We start from the raw sequence: 12,860 nt of genomic DNA on the forward strand, positions 1-12,860 counted from the left end.
TGCAAGGCAAGGCAGGCAAGGCAAGGGTCGCGACCAGTCAGAGAATCACCCGTTTTCTCTCTGCGCCTTCGGAGCCGTCCAATTTGATCGATCCCCTTGATGGTCGTCTCCCCTTTACAGTAGCAGCCCCTTTCGCAGGCCTTCCTAGCATGCCCCTAGCTCGGGCAGACGGGGCCCCCCCAGATGCTGCCCCTACCCCCCAATTTCCATGCCAGGGCTCCCGAAGCAGGAGGACAGCTCCCAGCGCACGAACCACCTGCACCCAGGAAAGCCCCCCCCTAACAGAGCAAAAGCCCGCTGGCCACTGGCTCGTCCGCTGCTGGAGTGGCCCCACTGCAGCCTCTAAGCCCTGCTTGGTGCTGGTGCTTGCGCTGGTGGTTCCGCGCGAGACCTGGACCTCTGTTGGCTTTTGGTACGGCGTGAAGGTACCTTTTACTGTACCTCCAGTACCTTCCTCGGGGTTTCCATTCCCTCTTTCGCTCCTGCTCCTGCTCCTTCCTCCCCTTCGGCCTGCAGTTTCCCCCCCTACCGACCTGGCTCCTGCCGCTGCTGTTGCTACACAACCTTACCTTCCTTACCTTCCATTTTCCTTTTGCATTCTGCCTGCCTCGCCTTCCCTTTCTCGACGGATCCTTTTTCGACGCTTCATCCGCCGCTTCAACCATCACGTCCACGCCCACGACTGCGCCGAACGTCGATACCCTCCTTCTCATCCGTATCCGCTCCCGGCGTCATTGTTATTTGACTCGAGCACGACCTTCCGTAAGTCACAGTCACATTTCGTTGGACTCGTCTCGTCGAGGCCGCCGCGCCGCTATTAGGGGCGAACCATCTAGGCACTCGGGTGCTACGGCAAGAGGGAAATTGGGCTGGGAGGAATCAGAAAAAGGAGATCGACAATGCTCCCTTGGACTAGCTTGTCGCGACGAACTCGAGCGAGGCGAATTCGATTGACAGAGCCTCTCCGTCGACCTCTTCTTGATCCTTCTTACTCCCATCCCGCAATGCCCTCCGCCGCCGCGTCCTGAGCCCATCCAGAGCCCCATCAACACCAGCTAACCGTGGATGATGCCTAGTTCTCAACACAGTCGCGCGCCAGAACGCCGCGACTCTACCATCAAACCCTCACCCTCTTCGCCCTCCTCGGCACCACGTTCCAAGATGCCTCAGTACACTTCGCGAGATGTCGGCGACCCTACGCAGATCAAGAAGAACAAGCAGTCGATGGCCGACCTCAAGCTACGCCGGCTAACCGAGCTCAACAACCGTCTGCGCGAGGATCTTGAGCGAGAACGCATTCCCGTCAGCACGGCGTCCAAGAGGTGAGCAACTCGCGTCCTTTATTTGTCCACTGGTGCTGATGCCATTTGACAGCATTATCGCCTACTGCAACGGCACCCGGGACTACATGGTCCCCTCGGTCTGGGGCGCTGTCCCCAAGGGCGAGGACCCCTACGCGCCACAACAATCCGGTGGCTGCTGTGTGGTCATGTAATAGTGCTTCCGTCACTCTTTTCTTATTCCCGGTTACCAAAAATCAACAACCACGCAACGCCGATGATGATTCAGCGATTGGACGGAGGAGGCCCCAGTCGATTTTGATATGTTCGTGACGCATTTAAGGGGGGCAAGTAGATTGAGGAGGATACCGAGTGGGGAGAAGACTCGGACGGCCAAGGAGGAATAGGCTCTGGATATCGAAGCACCTGCTACCGACATCACAACACAACGACACCCACGATCGTCACCCCTGGGATGCTGTCATGAACGACAGGTCCCGTCAACGAAGCGCGAGATGGGAGGAGAAATGACCGGCGTGCAGGACCTAGTTTAATACAGCGACCCAGATCGAGATACCCCGAGATACCAGTGGAGCGGGTCACGAAACCGAGAGCCAGAGCAGGGGAGCTGGAGTTGACGGGAGGCGAGAACGATGTTGATGTTTAATTCGTCTCTTTGCGTCTTGTGGTTCTGCCTCTTCTGAGGGGAGACACGGACAATGCAAAGAGGTAATCAAGAAAGGGGAGGGTTTGAACCACAATGGGTCTGGGTCTGGGGAGCGGTCACGGATCGGGCTCTTGCGCAAATGTAATAATTCCCTTTTTTTATCATCCTCTTTTTGTTATCATCTCTATCCTTTCCATGTCGTGTACGTTTCCCGCCAGCCAATATATTTTTTCTCATGACTTGATGGACTTTAATATGAGTATACTACATCTTTCTGTCTGAACCTCCTTCGCGACAACCTCGTGTCATTTTGTCTGTTTTACGTGTTTGAGGACAGACCATTTCTCTATCAGAACAATCACGCCGGCATCGAGAGCCTCCTACCTCCAGTACCACCACCACCTTGTCCATCCCGCATTGTCTCTCGTCAAAGTCACGAGACCTGCATCTGCCCGTCCGTCCGTTCGCGGGTCCGAACCCGCGTTCAAAGGCAAGGGAAGGAAGCGGCCGTTCTCCACTCTCACGCCATTCCTAATGCAGAACCTCCCGATTACTCAGCAGAAAAAAGGCTAGACGCACCTACAGGGGAACTTGTTCTCGACCGCGGGGCTTGCATCACGGGTTGGAGGGGCAGAGTGAGTGGAATTGCATTCCTGCTGATGAGCTTTTTCAACATTGAGAATTGATCGTTGACTTTGACTTTTGCCCTTTTTCGAATTGAATTTGGCTACCTTCTATTTCTGGAAGAGCATTTCTGCAGAAATAGAGGAGCATTGTCGTTCAACGTCTTGCCCGAGTCAAGTCAAGCTCTGAGACACTCAACGCCTCAAAGGCAATCCTTCAAGAATAGCCAAGACTAGGACCATCTCGACGAGGTAGAGAGAAGAAATAGGCAATCATGGCTAGCCAGGTGCCACCGTCGACGCCGCTTCCTCGCGTGGCGATCCAGTTCTGCACGCAGTGCAAGTGGAACCTCCGCGCAGCCTATGTAAGTCGCCCTCTTCCTACTTCAAGGAGGACTTGACTGACTGGTCCCAAGTACGCTCAAGAACTCCTATCTACCTTCTCCACCGTCCTCGGTGAGGTTGCTCTCCAACCCTCTACCGGGGGCACGTTTATCGTCTCCATAACGCACCAGGCCCCAGAAGCCGAGGCCGCTTCGACAAAGGTGCTCTGGGACCGGCGAGAAGATGGCGGCTTCCCCGAGACCAAGGAGCTCAAGAGGAGAGTGAGGGATGTTGTCGAACCTGGCAGGGATCTCGGCCATGTGGATGGGAAGCACGCAAAGAAGGCTGAGGAGAACAAGGCGGCCCAACCTCAGCAAGCAGAGGAAAAGGCTGTGCAAGGAGAAGCGAGCCAGGGAGGAGACAAGAAATGTGAAGATTGCCAGTGAGGAAGCTTTCAAGTTTGGGATCTTCTTGAACAGCATGGCCTGAAAACACTCAACCTCCCTGATAAGAGGTTTCCAGTTCACTTGTCTAGCAAGAGTTCCGTCTACCATTTACACCACTGTACACACCAAGGCCAAGACCTAGAGCGTCTTACCTCGCTACTACATGTCTCAAATGAATAGACTGACGCAGGGACTCTCAAGTTACCATCAGGGCTCGTCATGAAATAAACATTTGTTCTAACATCGTGTCCCACACCTCTCCAAGCTCCATCATGCCTCCTTGAAAAAAAATCCGGCAACGCTCTCTGCTCCGTACCGCCCTTCCCAAGCCAAACACAAACTTATACATGGGTGTCGTCAAGCAACGAAAGGAAAAATGACCACTAGAGTTCGTCCGTTGAGTTTGTCGTACGTAACAATCGATCGCTCCCAGTCAAGAACCGTTGTCCTCGTCATCACAAAAAAAAAAGGTTGAGAAAAGTCAGTCTCCCGAACTGCATACATCCACGGGCCGGCCTACGCGCGACAGACATATATGGCACCATGACGCCTGCCCTATGGATTGTGCATGGGATCCGAGAACTGTGAGCAACTCAAAAAAACAAGTTATGTCAATGTTTTATCTGTGAGCTAAGAAACAGCCGTTTGTCGTTATCAAGTTCGCATAGAGGCATTAGAGACGATTCGGGTTTCGCAAAAGTCAGCGCCGCGGACCGGCGCCTTTTCAGTTCCGACACCCTCCCAGTGACCCAACGTTCCCTGCCACGCTCAGTGGCAAGGCGAGCTGCGAGACGGCGGAGATTGGGGGTGCGCTTCGATCGAGACGGGTCTCGAGTCAAGTCGTTCGTTCTTCGTCGCGGTGGTCGGTCATCCACATCGTTCGAGGATGTCGTCGTCTAACGTCGGCCGAACCTAGTGAAAGCGGAAATTGTTGGCATAAATTCTTCAAGTCTTCATTTTGCGCGGGGAGTTTGCCGGTTTGCTTATGCTGCCAGCTCTGTTTGTAACATACTTTTGCTTCTTCTCAGCGGGTTTCAAGATCTGTCGGGGAAAATCGGGTCAGTATGGTCTTCAACATGCGCCGTGGGACACCATCACATACTTGGAATGAACAAAGCAAGCTCTCGTCCACGCTCATCATAGCACCGGCGTTGTCGAATTCACCGCAGTAGTTGGGCGCACTGAACAGGGTGACCAGTTGGCGCTTGGAGAAGAATTCGTAGCCGTCCTCGACAACCTGGTGGGCTCGGCAGATGAGATCCATGTCGTGTTTCTGGAGGAAGCGAGAAACGACATCAGGGCCGAATGTGAATGAGACACCACGATCGTTTTCGCTCCAACCGGTAATGTCCTTGTCAGGATCCGACCAGAGAAGATCGCACAGGAGACCGCAGTCAGGAATCTAGAACCCATCAGCACAGCGCTCAGACGACGCCGCCGCACCACCGTCGTGGCACAGCGCAGCAAAAACTCACGTCAGTGGGACGCATCACACGGCGGATCTGCTCCATAGAGTTGAGATCGGGGCTCAGACCGCCGTGCATGGTGAAAATCTTCTCGTCGATGATAGCAGCGATGGGAAGGCAGTTGAAGCAATCGGTAAAGGTCTTCCAGAGCTTAATGTTATAGCGACGCTTGCACTCGTCGTAGAAGCCATAGATACGGTTGATAGAAGCACACTCGTGGTTACCTCGCAGAATGAAGAAGTTCTCGGGGTACTTGATCTTGTAGGCGAGGAGCAAGCAGATGGTCTCGAGGGACTGCTTACCTCGGTCGACATAGTCACCGAGGAAGAGGTAGTTGGCTTCGGGGGGGAAGCCACCGTACTCGAAGAGTCGGAGGAGATCGTAGTACTGTCCGTGGATATCACCGCAGATCTGGACGAGGCGGAAGCCGGTGAGTCAGCATGACAATTTCCCGGCATCGCTCAAGACCTGAGCACCAAAGGCCAATTCCAAGCACCATGTCTCGAACTTTTGAGGCCGGAATGCGCGGTCAGATGACATACCTTGATAGGGGCCTCGAGCTCGAGGAGGATGGGCTGGGAGATGAAGATCTCGCGGGCCTTGGTGCAAAGATAACGGATCTCGGCCTCGAGAAGCTGGACCTGCTTGCCTGGGCGGCTGCCTCGCACCTCGAGTAGCCTGTCGATTATAGAATCGAGGTCGACCTCATGTTGGTCTGCCATTTCAAAGGGATGTGCTTGCGAGAGCGGGCTCGCAGAAAGTATAGAGGGAGGGAGGTCCGGGGGGAACGGCGGGGAGAGCTAAGCGGCAAGCAAGATCTCTAATCAGGTCGGCTGCGGGGTGGAAGTCGTCGAGTGGAATATGATGCCAAATGGATGCACTTTCGCAAAAACCTGGCCCAGTCAGCCGGTGAACCGTGGCAACAAGACTCAAAGACAAGAGAGAGGACGAGAAAACAACGCCTCGGACTCGCTAACGCCGCAACCAAGAGGGCGGGGGTCGGGTAAAAAAATGTTGACAATGCGAGGGAGGAGATGAGGCGCGTTGCGACGGTGGGAATAGGTAACGAGCGAGGGGGGGCATTAGAAAATTTGGAGGGGGAGAAGCCGGAGGAGGAGCATGGAGGCGGGCGTGGTAGTGCGTGCGTGCGGTGGTGCTGTGCGGTGCGGGAGAGGAGGGGAGGGGGGGCAAGGCAAGAGGGGACTTCCATCAATGACTGGGCTTGGACTTGGGCTGGATGGAGGAGAGGCGGCGCGGCGACCATCGGGGAACACAAAAACTCACCCGTGAAGGGATCACGTCTCTCTGGAAGGGTCGGACTTTCTTTGACAGAAAGCGGACAAGACGGGGAGAGCGACAGCGACAGAGCAGGCAATGTCGTCGAGAGCAGCAGCCGTGTATTACCAACGGGATCAGATCAAGTAGAGAGGGAAAAAATCGTCGTCGTGGTTGCCGCAGTGGGCCACCGACTTTGGTTGTTGATAGCTGTACCAGAAAGAGACGGGCAGGTACAGGGCGTCAGAAATGGGGGGCGAGCCAGAAGGGGGGGTGAAGACCGTCAGCCAGCAGCCAAGTGGGCAGCGAGCTCTTGTTTTCTTCGCGGGGAGGAAAAAGATAAGTGGGCGTCTATATTTGACGCTTCGTCGCCGATATTAAGAAAAAAGAGCAAGTAGAGGCGTCACAGGAGCCTCGATCGTCGTTTGGGGGAGCGGAGGGGAGGGTATGCTCGTTCGTCTTTTCTGCAACCCGTTGTTGTTGGGGCAGGCCGGTCGGGCGCGCGCGATCAGGGAAGGGAAATTTGGAGTCGGGTTCAGGTTTCTAGGACGGACACGGTGGTTCGTCGGTCGTCGTCTCGTCTCTTTCTGAGAGGAGAAAAAGCCGTCGCGGATGTTCGAGATATCGATATGCGTCGCAGGGCGTGTCAGCGATGGGCAAACACGTACGTGGGTAAGTCTTCGTCTCGTTCGTTTCGTCGGTTGAGTTGAAGGGTTGAAGGTTTTTGGAAGGGGGGATTTTTTTTCTCGCTCCTGGTCAAGGTCAAAGCAAAGGGGACGGCACCTGCCCTACCTCTAGCCTCTGGGTACCTGTAGGCGCTAAGAGAGGTGCCTGTAAAAGCCTGGAATGGGACTGCGGGCTGGCACTCTGGGGATGCGGCTACAGGGATGCTGGCGCTGTCGGGTTCGCTGAGCTGTACCTAGCGCCAGGTGCTGGTGGGCTGCCGCTATAATTGCTTTCTCGTTACGGGGCCGTATCTGGCTAAATGAATGGATCCAATGGCGATTTCAAGTCGCTTTTCCAAGGTTCTTGAGAGCTTGGCTATGGATACCAGGCAGAGAAAAAGATCTGCCCTGCCATGGATGGATGGCACAATCGTATCGTATCGTCCAAGACTGGAACGCAGCCTGAGCCGGGGGCTTCGGGGCCTTCCGACGACTTCCCTCTGCACGTCGTCGTACAGCTACCGACCGACCGACTGACCCCTCTCTGGAGCTCTACCTACATAGGTATGTTGCTCCCGTTACTACGGAGTACTCCTTGGCACAAGCCAGCGTCTCATCTCGTCCTCCATCTCCGGGTCTCATCTGCTTGCTGCCCGTTGGGTGCCCATGGATACACTCGCCCAGGCTTAGCTCTACGTACCCAAGTAGCAGTCGAATCTCGGCAGTGCCAACCTTGATCCATCTGACACCTTGCCCAGTCCAGGGGCAGAAATCATCCATCATCAATGGATGGAGGGGGACGGGTCTCAACTCTCGAGCCTCCTGCGTAGCTTTGGCGACCGGATTCGTCGGCGCTTAATAGAGCTCGCTCTGCTCAGCCTCTTAGGTACCTAGTCCCGCTCTCCACCGTGCCGTACCGTACCGTACCATAGGTACCCAGTTGGTTCGTTCCGCGGATGTGCAAAGACGCGTTCTCTTGCGACCGAGCAGACTGACAATACGAGGAGCGAGAGCATGTCGCGTGCATCGTTGAGTTCAAAGGAGCTGATTCGGCGTCAGGGGAGGGGAGACCTTGTTGCTTATCACAGCCATGTATCATCTTCACTGCTTGACTCGAAACTCGTACATTGGACGGGCAAAAACTACCTATGCTAGACTAGCACTGGCTTCCCCCCTCAACAGATTCCCATTGAACAAAACCCTCTCATCTATCTTTTCAAATAGTCGTAACCCTCGGCCCCTTTCTCTCCTGCTTGCCACGCAACCCAAGACGACGCATCACTTCGCATCGGTCCCCCTCATCTGGACCCCCTTTATTCCCACTTGCTGATCTCTCCTTTTCTCGGCCCAGAGCTCAAGCTGTGTCTGTCCACTTGTCGAAACACCACAGATGAAGAAAGCCAGGGGCCACACGGCTACCCGATTTGTGTCTGGGCTGCCTCTGTCAGATAGACACTGGCTGACCCTGAAGAAAGCTTCAACTCAAATCTTTCTGCAACAAGTCTCCGATTCCGCTTCCAGCCAAAATCCTACGTCAGCTCTGTCAGTTATAACTACCCAGGTACACCATCTGACCGACGCAACTACGGATCTCAGCCGTCCCTAGCCGTCTAGCCGCCAGCCGAGTTTCAACCCTCCTTATCATGCGCGTCAAACTGTGACTGTGACTCTCTCTTTGAAGCTTATGTAGACACCTTCCCCTCATCCGGGCTCTAACTCATGTAGCCAGGCCCTCTCACCGAAGTTGCCCTGCACATGCAATCCCCAAAAGTTCGCTGCCTTTCACAGCCAACTCCCCCTCATTGCGTCAGAACGGGCATTGTAGGCCCCGCTGGACGCGCAGCCGGTGTATGCGCCACGGGAAGCTGGAACGAACGAGTGTGGCACCTCGTCATGTCGAGAGATGTCATCATGCATCTCCCATCTCGATATTGGTCACGTGACTCACATGCGTTCTTCAACGACTCTGCAGTCCTGTGTAGATCAACAGGCTAAATTGGAACGACTTGATGCGGAGAGGAACGCTTCTTGACATGATAAACATGATGTACATCATATCATTGACTTGCATCGATCGTGATCGGAATATTGTTCTGAAAGCTCACCGCCAGGACTCAACATTACGTACATCTCAACTTCTTAACATACTCTCAAGCAAGGCATCGCAAAGACAAACATGCCATTCAAGCCGATCAACTGCCATGGTATCTGAATCAAACGCTCTCATAGAAGTTGTACATTTGTATCGTACTCTTATCCCTCCTTCGTCCCGGAACCGCCATCCATCCATCCATCGCTGGACCCTTCCAACACCATCTTCCTTGCCCGCAAACGCCCTTGGTTCCCCAAAGATTAGAACTAGCCCTATAATTATCCCCCATCTTGCCTCAAAACGCCAAGCTCAGCAGTGGTGCAAGTGTGTTTGGCCATATGACCCCCTAAAACGTGAGAAGAGAAATGAAAACGCAAGCACGAAGATCCCCTTAGTGATACAGCACCTGCTCCAACCCATCCAGCATGAACCTCATCTTCGCCTAGTTGATGTCCTCCGCTTCTTCGCCTTGCTTGCCCTCGTCTTACCGCCGACAGATTCGGTTTCTTCAGCTTCATCTGCCTCCACAACAACAGACGCGGCTGCTTGGTCAACAACCATCCCCAAACCCTTGAGCTCCTCGTCATCCATGTCTGTGAGGTCTTCGCTGAGCATTCTGACGGCGTCCCTGCCCGCCCAATGCTCTCCAAGAACAGAGGTTCCCTGAGGCTCGTATCCCTTCAGGTACCAGAGCACTCCTCCTTCGGTAAGAGGATCGAGTGGTTCTAAGCCAAGACTCCCGTTAGATTGTGGTGGCGTTGGAGGTCCTGATTGAGCTGGCCGAGGCTTTGACACATATCCGTCAGTGTCTGGGGGGGTGTCTGATGACTTGACGGCGTTCGCAAGGCCATCTCGTTTCTCCTCCTCGTCCACCATGTCGAGACCTGAAGTGTCGACGTCGATATTAGTGCTGACCTCGATATTTCCACCCTCCACTTCGCCATCTGGCGTCGTGTCCATTACATCCCCCTCCGACGGGTCAGCCTTGACTGTAATTTGAAGTTCGGCATCCACCATGATGGTATCATTGGCCTCATCGGTTGGCTTCCCTTGGCTCGCTGTGGTTAACGGCCGACCCGCTTCTATACTTCGGTCTACCATGCTCTCCAGCTCGTTCTGCAAGCCTTCGAACGGTTTCTGCGAAATCTCCGACTCAACTCGCAGGGCAGCCTCCAAGGAGGGCTGCACCGCCTTAAGGATTCGCTTGCCTAGCTTGCGCCGTTCCCGGATATCCGCGAATGTGTTCTTGACAGGCAAAGCGTCGAGATGCTCAGATCGTGAGTCCTCCGTCGGCGACCCGCTGTCAGGGGCCGTAGCAATGCCATTTCGTATTACCTCGCATATGTCAGTGGCGAACGACATGACCGTTACGTAGAATCGTGTTTCGATGCGAGTTTGCAGCTTCTTCAACCCCTCGATGAACAGGTCCTTATCCAATCTACAAAACGTTAGCCATCAATCATACAACTCAACTGCGCGAGGGACACAGACGATATTGCTCTTTCGATAGTAGGGCTGAGGAGCTTTGCAACCGGGAAGTAGCACTCATCCACAAAATCTTGCTCGAGTTCACCAGCTTCCATCTTCAGTTGCTCCCGCAGAACCAACTCGTCCGAGAGGTCCTTGACTTGCTCAAGATCCTTGATCAAGCTTTCAGCAAACTGGATGCGTCTGGCAAGTCTAGCCTTTCCGCTGGGTCCCATGGCTGCAAAATCGCGCCGTGTCAGCTCCATCGAGGAGAACGACTCCATTTGAAGCTGAAGACGCTTGATCAATGCTGCGCCGCGGCGTGCTTCACGCTTCAGTGTCCAATAGCGACATGCTTCTCCAAGATAATCCTTGCGCTTCCGGAAAGAAAACCTTTGGATAGACGCCTCAACAACTTCAAAGACCGCCTGTGGTATGATGGGGGCACCTGATGGCAACTTCCACAGATTCTTTGGCGGCTGGCCTTTCTTCTTGTCCCCACCATTGGCAGCAGAGTTTTTGCTCCCCGCCCCTTGCGACTCGTCGGGGAAGCTCTCCGTGAGGGCGTTTCGTTGCTCAGCAGCAATAGCATGAGCAACCGCGGCATTGTCAGCCCAGATGCGGTTCCTCATGGTCCTCTTGTAGAACTTCTTGGCCGCCCGAGTGGCCTGATGGACACCATTCTCCTGGGCATAGTCTGGTGGGCAATGCTTGTCGCAAAAAGCCTTGAGCACCATGCCACCGTCCAAAACAGCTAGGGCACCCTGGCTCGTCTTCATCTTAAGGAAGAGCCGAGATCTGCGAGCGCACGTGACGTGGAATGCTTGGTAGCAGTTCTTATTTCCGCATTGAATGCAGGCTCCCATTTTCTGCCGGCAGATGTAACAAGTCAACTTCCATCGAGTTTTGGGCACCTTTTCCACGTCCATGACTGGCTCCATGAAGGTATGGTTGCCGAGAGAGACCTCGGGTATCCACATGGCGCAGAGCAGATGTGACCATTTCGAAGAATTCGTTTGCTTGAACGCGCCGTCGCTGTTGGGACAGAAGATGCAGGTCTGGAAGGTTGGTTAGTATTGGCTCTGCTTGAAGCATATTGTTGTACTTACGGGAACTCCACGGCCACAAAGCTGACATTTACGACACAGCCATTGACCTTCTGGAATAAAGGGCACACCGTAACATTCCTGGTGGACAGCAAGATTGCAGCCATCGCAGAACACGATCGCATTGGTGTTTTCGCAGTCGCCATCGTCGCAAATGGCACACTTGGAGTCAGGCTCCTCACCCGCCTGCGGCTCGCCGTTAACTGCTGCAGCAGAGCTCGACCGAGGACGATGAGTCTGGGGTGGTTTGGGATTTGGTTTGGGTATCCGCTTCTCCAGCGCATGCCACTCCTTCTCAATCTTGGTCATGGTGATCTCAAAGATTTCTCGGGGGATCTCTTCCAGCTGGTTTTGCTTGCGCTGCAAGTTGTATTGCTCCAGCCACATGTCATCCTGCTCATCCATGTCATACTCGACACGGCCGATTCTGGAATGGTGAACCGCTTCTTCGGAGCCGGCTCCCTCGGTCAGGTCTGCCTCATCCTCCGCGTTACCATCAGCAGATTTGATGAGGCTCTGCTCGGGGCGCATGTAGTGGTCGCTCTCTTGATAACCGACATTACTCATGGCCTTGTCGACATATCGAGCCTGTCCAAAAGTTTTGCTCTCAAACAATTCGATGCGGTTAGTCTTGCGATATGAAGGAAGTTTCAGGTCCAGTTTTTCCTTGGGGGTCTGATTCTGTATAGGCAGGATTTTTGGCGTTTTTGGTGTCGCAGCAAGATCAAGAGGCCGGGTGCTATAAAAGCTAACGACATCTCGAGTCGGACGACGAGGGCGCCTTTGAGGTGTGTCGACAGCAGCATCGGTGGGATTCGAGTCCGAGCGACCCTGGGGGTTCGGAGTGTTTCCGGTAGATGCGGGGTTCGGCTGCCTTGACGGAGTCATGGACTCGTTCATCGGAGTTCCAGAGGTCTGGATAGCAGAAGAATCAGGGGTTTCTTGGGGGATTCCATCAACCTCTTCGGATCGCAGAACCAAGAAGCTGCCCTCAATATCAAGGTTGGGGTGAAAGTCCTCCCAGCTGCGCTCCTCTCGGGGCTTGTAGTCTTCGGCCTGCTTGACTGCAGTCGCCATGGCTGCAGCAGAACCCCAATGCATCTCTTCTAGGTCGTCGTTGCCGGCGGCTCGTGTGCGAGCGCCTCGCTCTCGTCGTGGCATCAGGGAGGGAGAGTCGCCATTGATGGCCTCGCGCGCGGCCGTTCGTGATCGCGATATCGTGGAAGGTCTGGAAGTACTCGGTGTTTCGAGCATATCGGAATCGATGAAGCGCCCACCTCCACCAGGACCGCCTGGGACATATCGGCGCCTCTTTGGAGGGGGCTCGCTTGCTGCTGCCGCTGCGAGCGCGGCGGCCCGCGCGGCGCGAGCAGCGTTGGTTGTACCGGGAGGTCGCCCTCGGCGCCTAGCAGTTGGTGGCCTCCTCGGAGAAGGCGAGGCCGGAGCCAT

General features: G+C 54.7%; 4 protein-coding genes across 4 annotated transcripts; 2 read left to right on the forward strand and 2 right to left on the reverse strand.

Moving 5' to 3' along the window:
* Positions 1-1,004: 1,004 nt before the first annotated feature.
* Positions 1,005-1,495, forward strand: NCS57_00627200 (Guanine nucleotide-binding protein subunit gamma; the record flags this gene model as incomplete). Its single annotated transcript, XM_053056165.1, has 3 exons — positions 1,005-1,021; positions 1,077-1,322; positions 1,375-1,495. The coding sequence occupies 3 exons, from the start codon at positions 1,005-1,007 to the stop codon at positions 1,493-1,495; spliced, it is 384 nt and encodes a 127-aa protein (XP_052915120.1).
* Positions 1,496-2,845: 1,350 nt separating this feature from the next.
* Positions 2,846-3,340, forward strand: NCS57_00627300 (uncharacterized protein; the record flags this gene model as incomplete). The annotated part of the gene is made up of 2 exons (XM_053056166.1): positions 2,846-2,935; positions 2,987-3,340. 2 exons carry the CDS (start codon positions 2,846-2,848, stop codon positions 3,338-3,340), a joined length of 444 nt encoding a protein of 147 aa, XP_052915121.1.
* A 945-nt stretch (positions 3,341-4,285) lies between these two features.
* NCS57_00627400 (Serine/threonine-protein phosphatase) lies at positions 4,286-5,528 on the reverse strand (the record flags this gene model as incomplete). The annotated part of the gene is made up of 4 exons (XM_053056167.1): positions 4,286-4,381; positions 4,443-4,742; positions 4,816-5,217; positions 5,349-5,528. The coding sequence occupies 4 exons, from the start codon at positions 5,526-5,528 to the stop codon at positions 4,286-4,288; spliced, it is 978 nt and encodes a 325-aa protein (XP_052915122.1).
* A 3,742-nt stretch (positions 5,529-9,270) lies between these two features.
* Positions 9,271-12,860, reverse strand: NCS57_00627500 (uncharacterized protein; the record flags this gene model as incomplete). Its single annotated transcript, XM_053056168.1, has 3 exons — positions 9,271-10,276; positions 10,330-11,363; positions 11,415-12,860. The coding sequence occupies 3 exons, from the start codon at positions 12,858-12,860 to the stop codon at positions 9,271-9,273; spliced, it is 3,486 nt and encodes a 1,161-aa protein (XP_052915123.1).

This window comes from Fusarium keratoplasticum, chromosome 4, assembly GCF_025433545.1.
Source record: "Fusarium keratoplasticum isolate Fu6.1 chromosome 4, whole genome shotgun sequence".
Classification (NCBI taxonomy): Eukaryota; Fungi; Ascomycota; class Sordariomycetes; order Hypocreales; family Nectriaceae; genus Fusarium; species Fusarium keratoplasticum.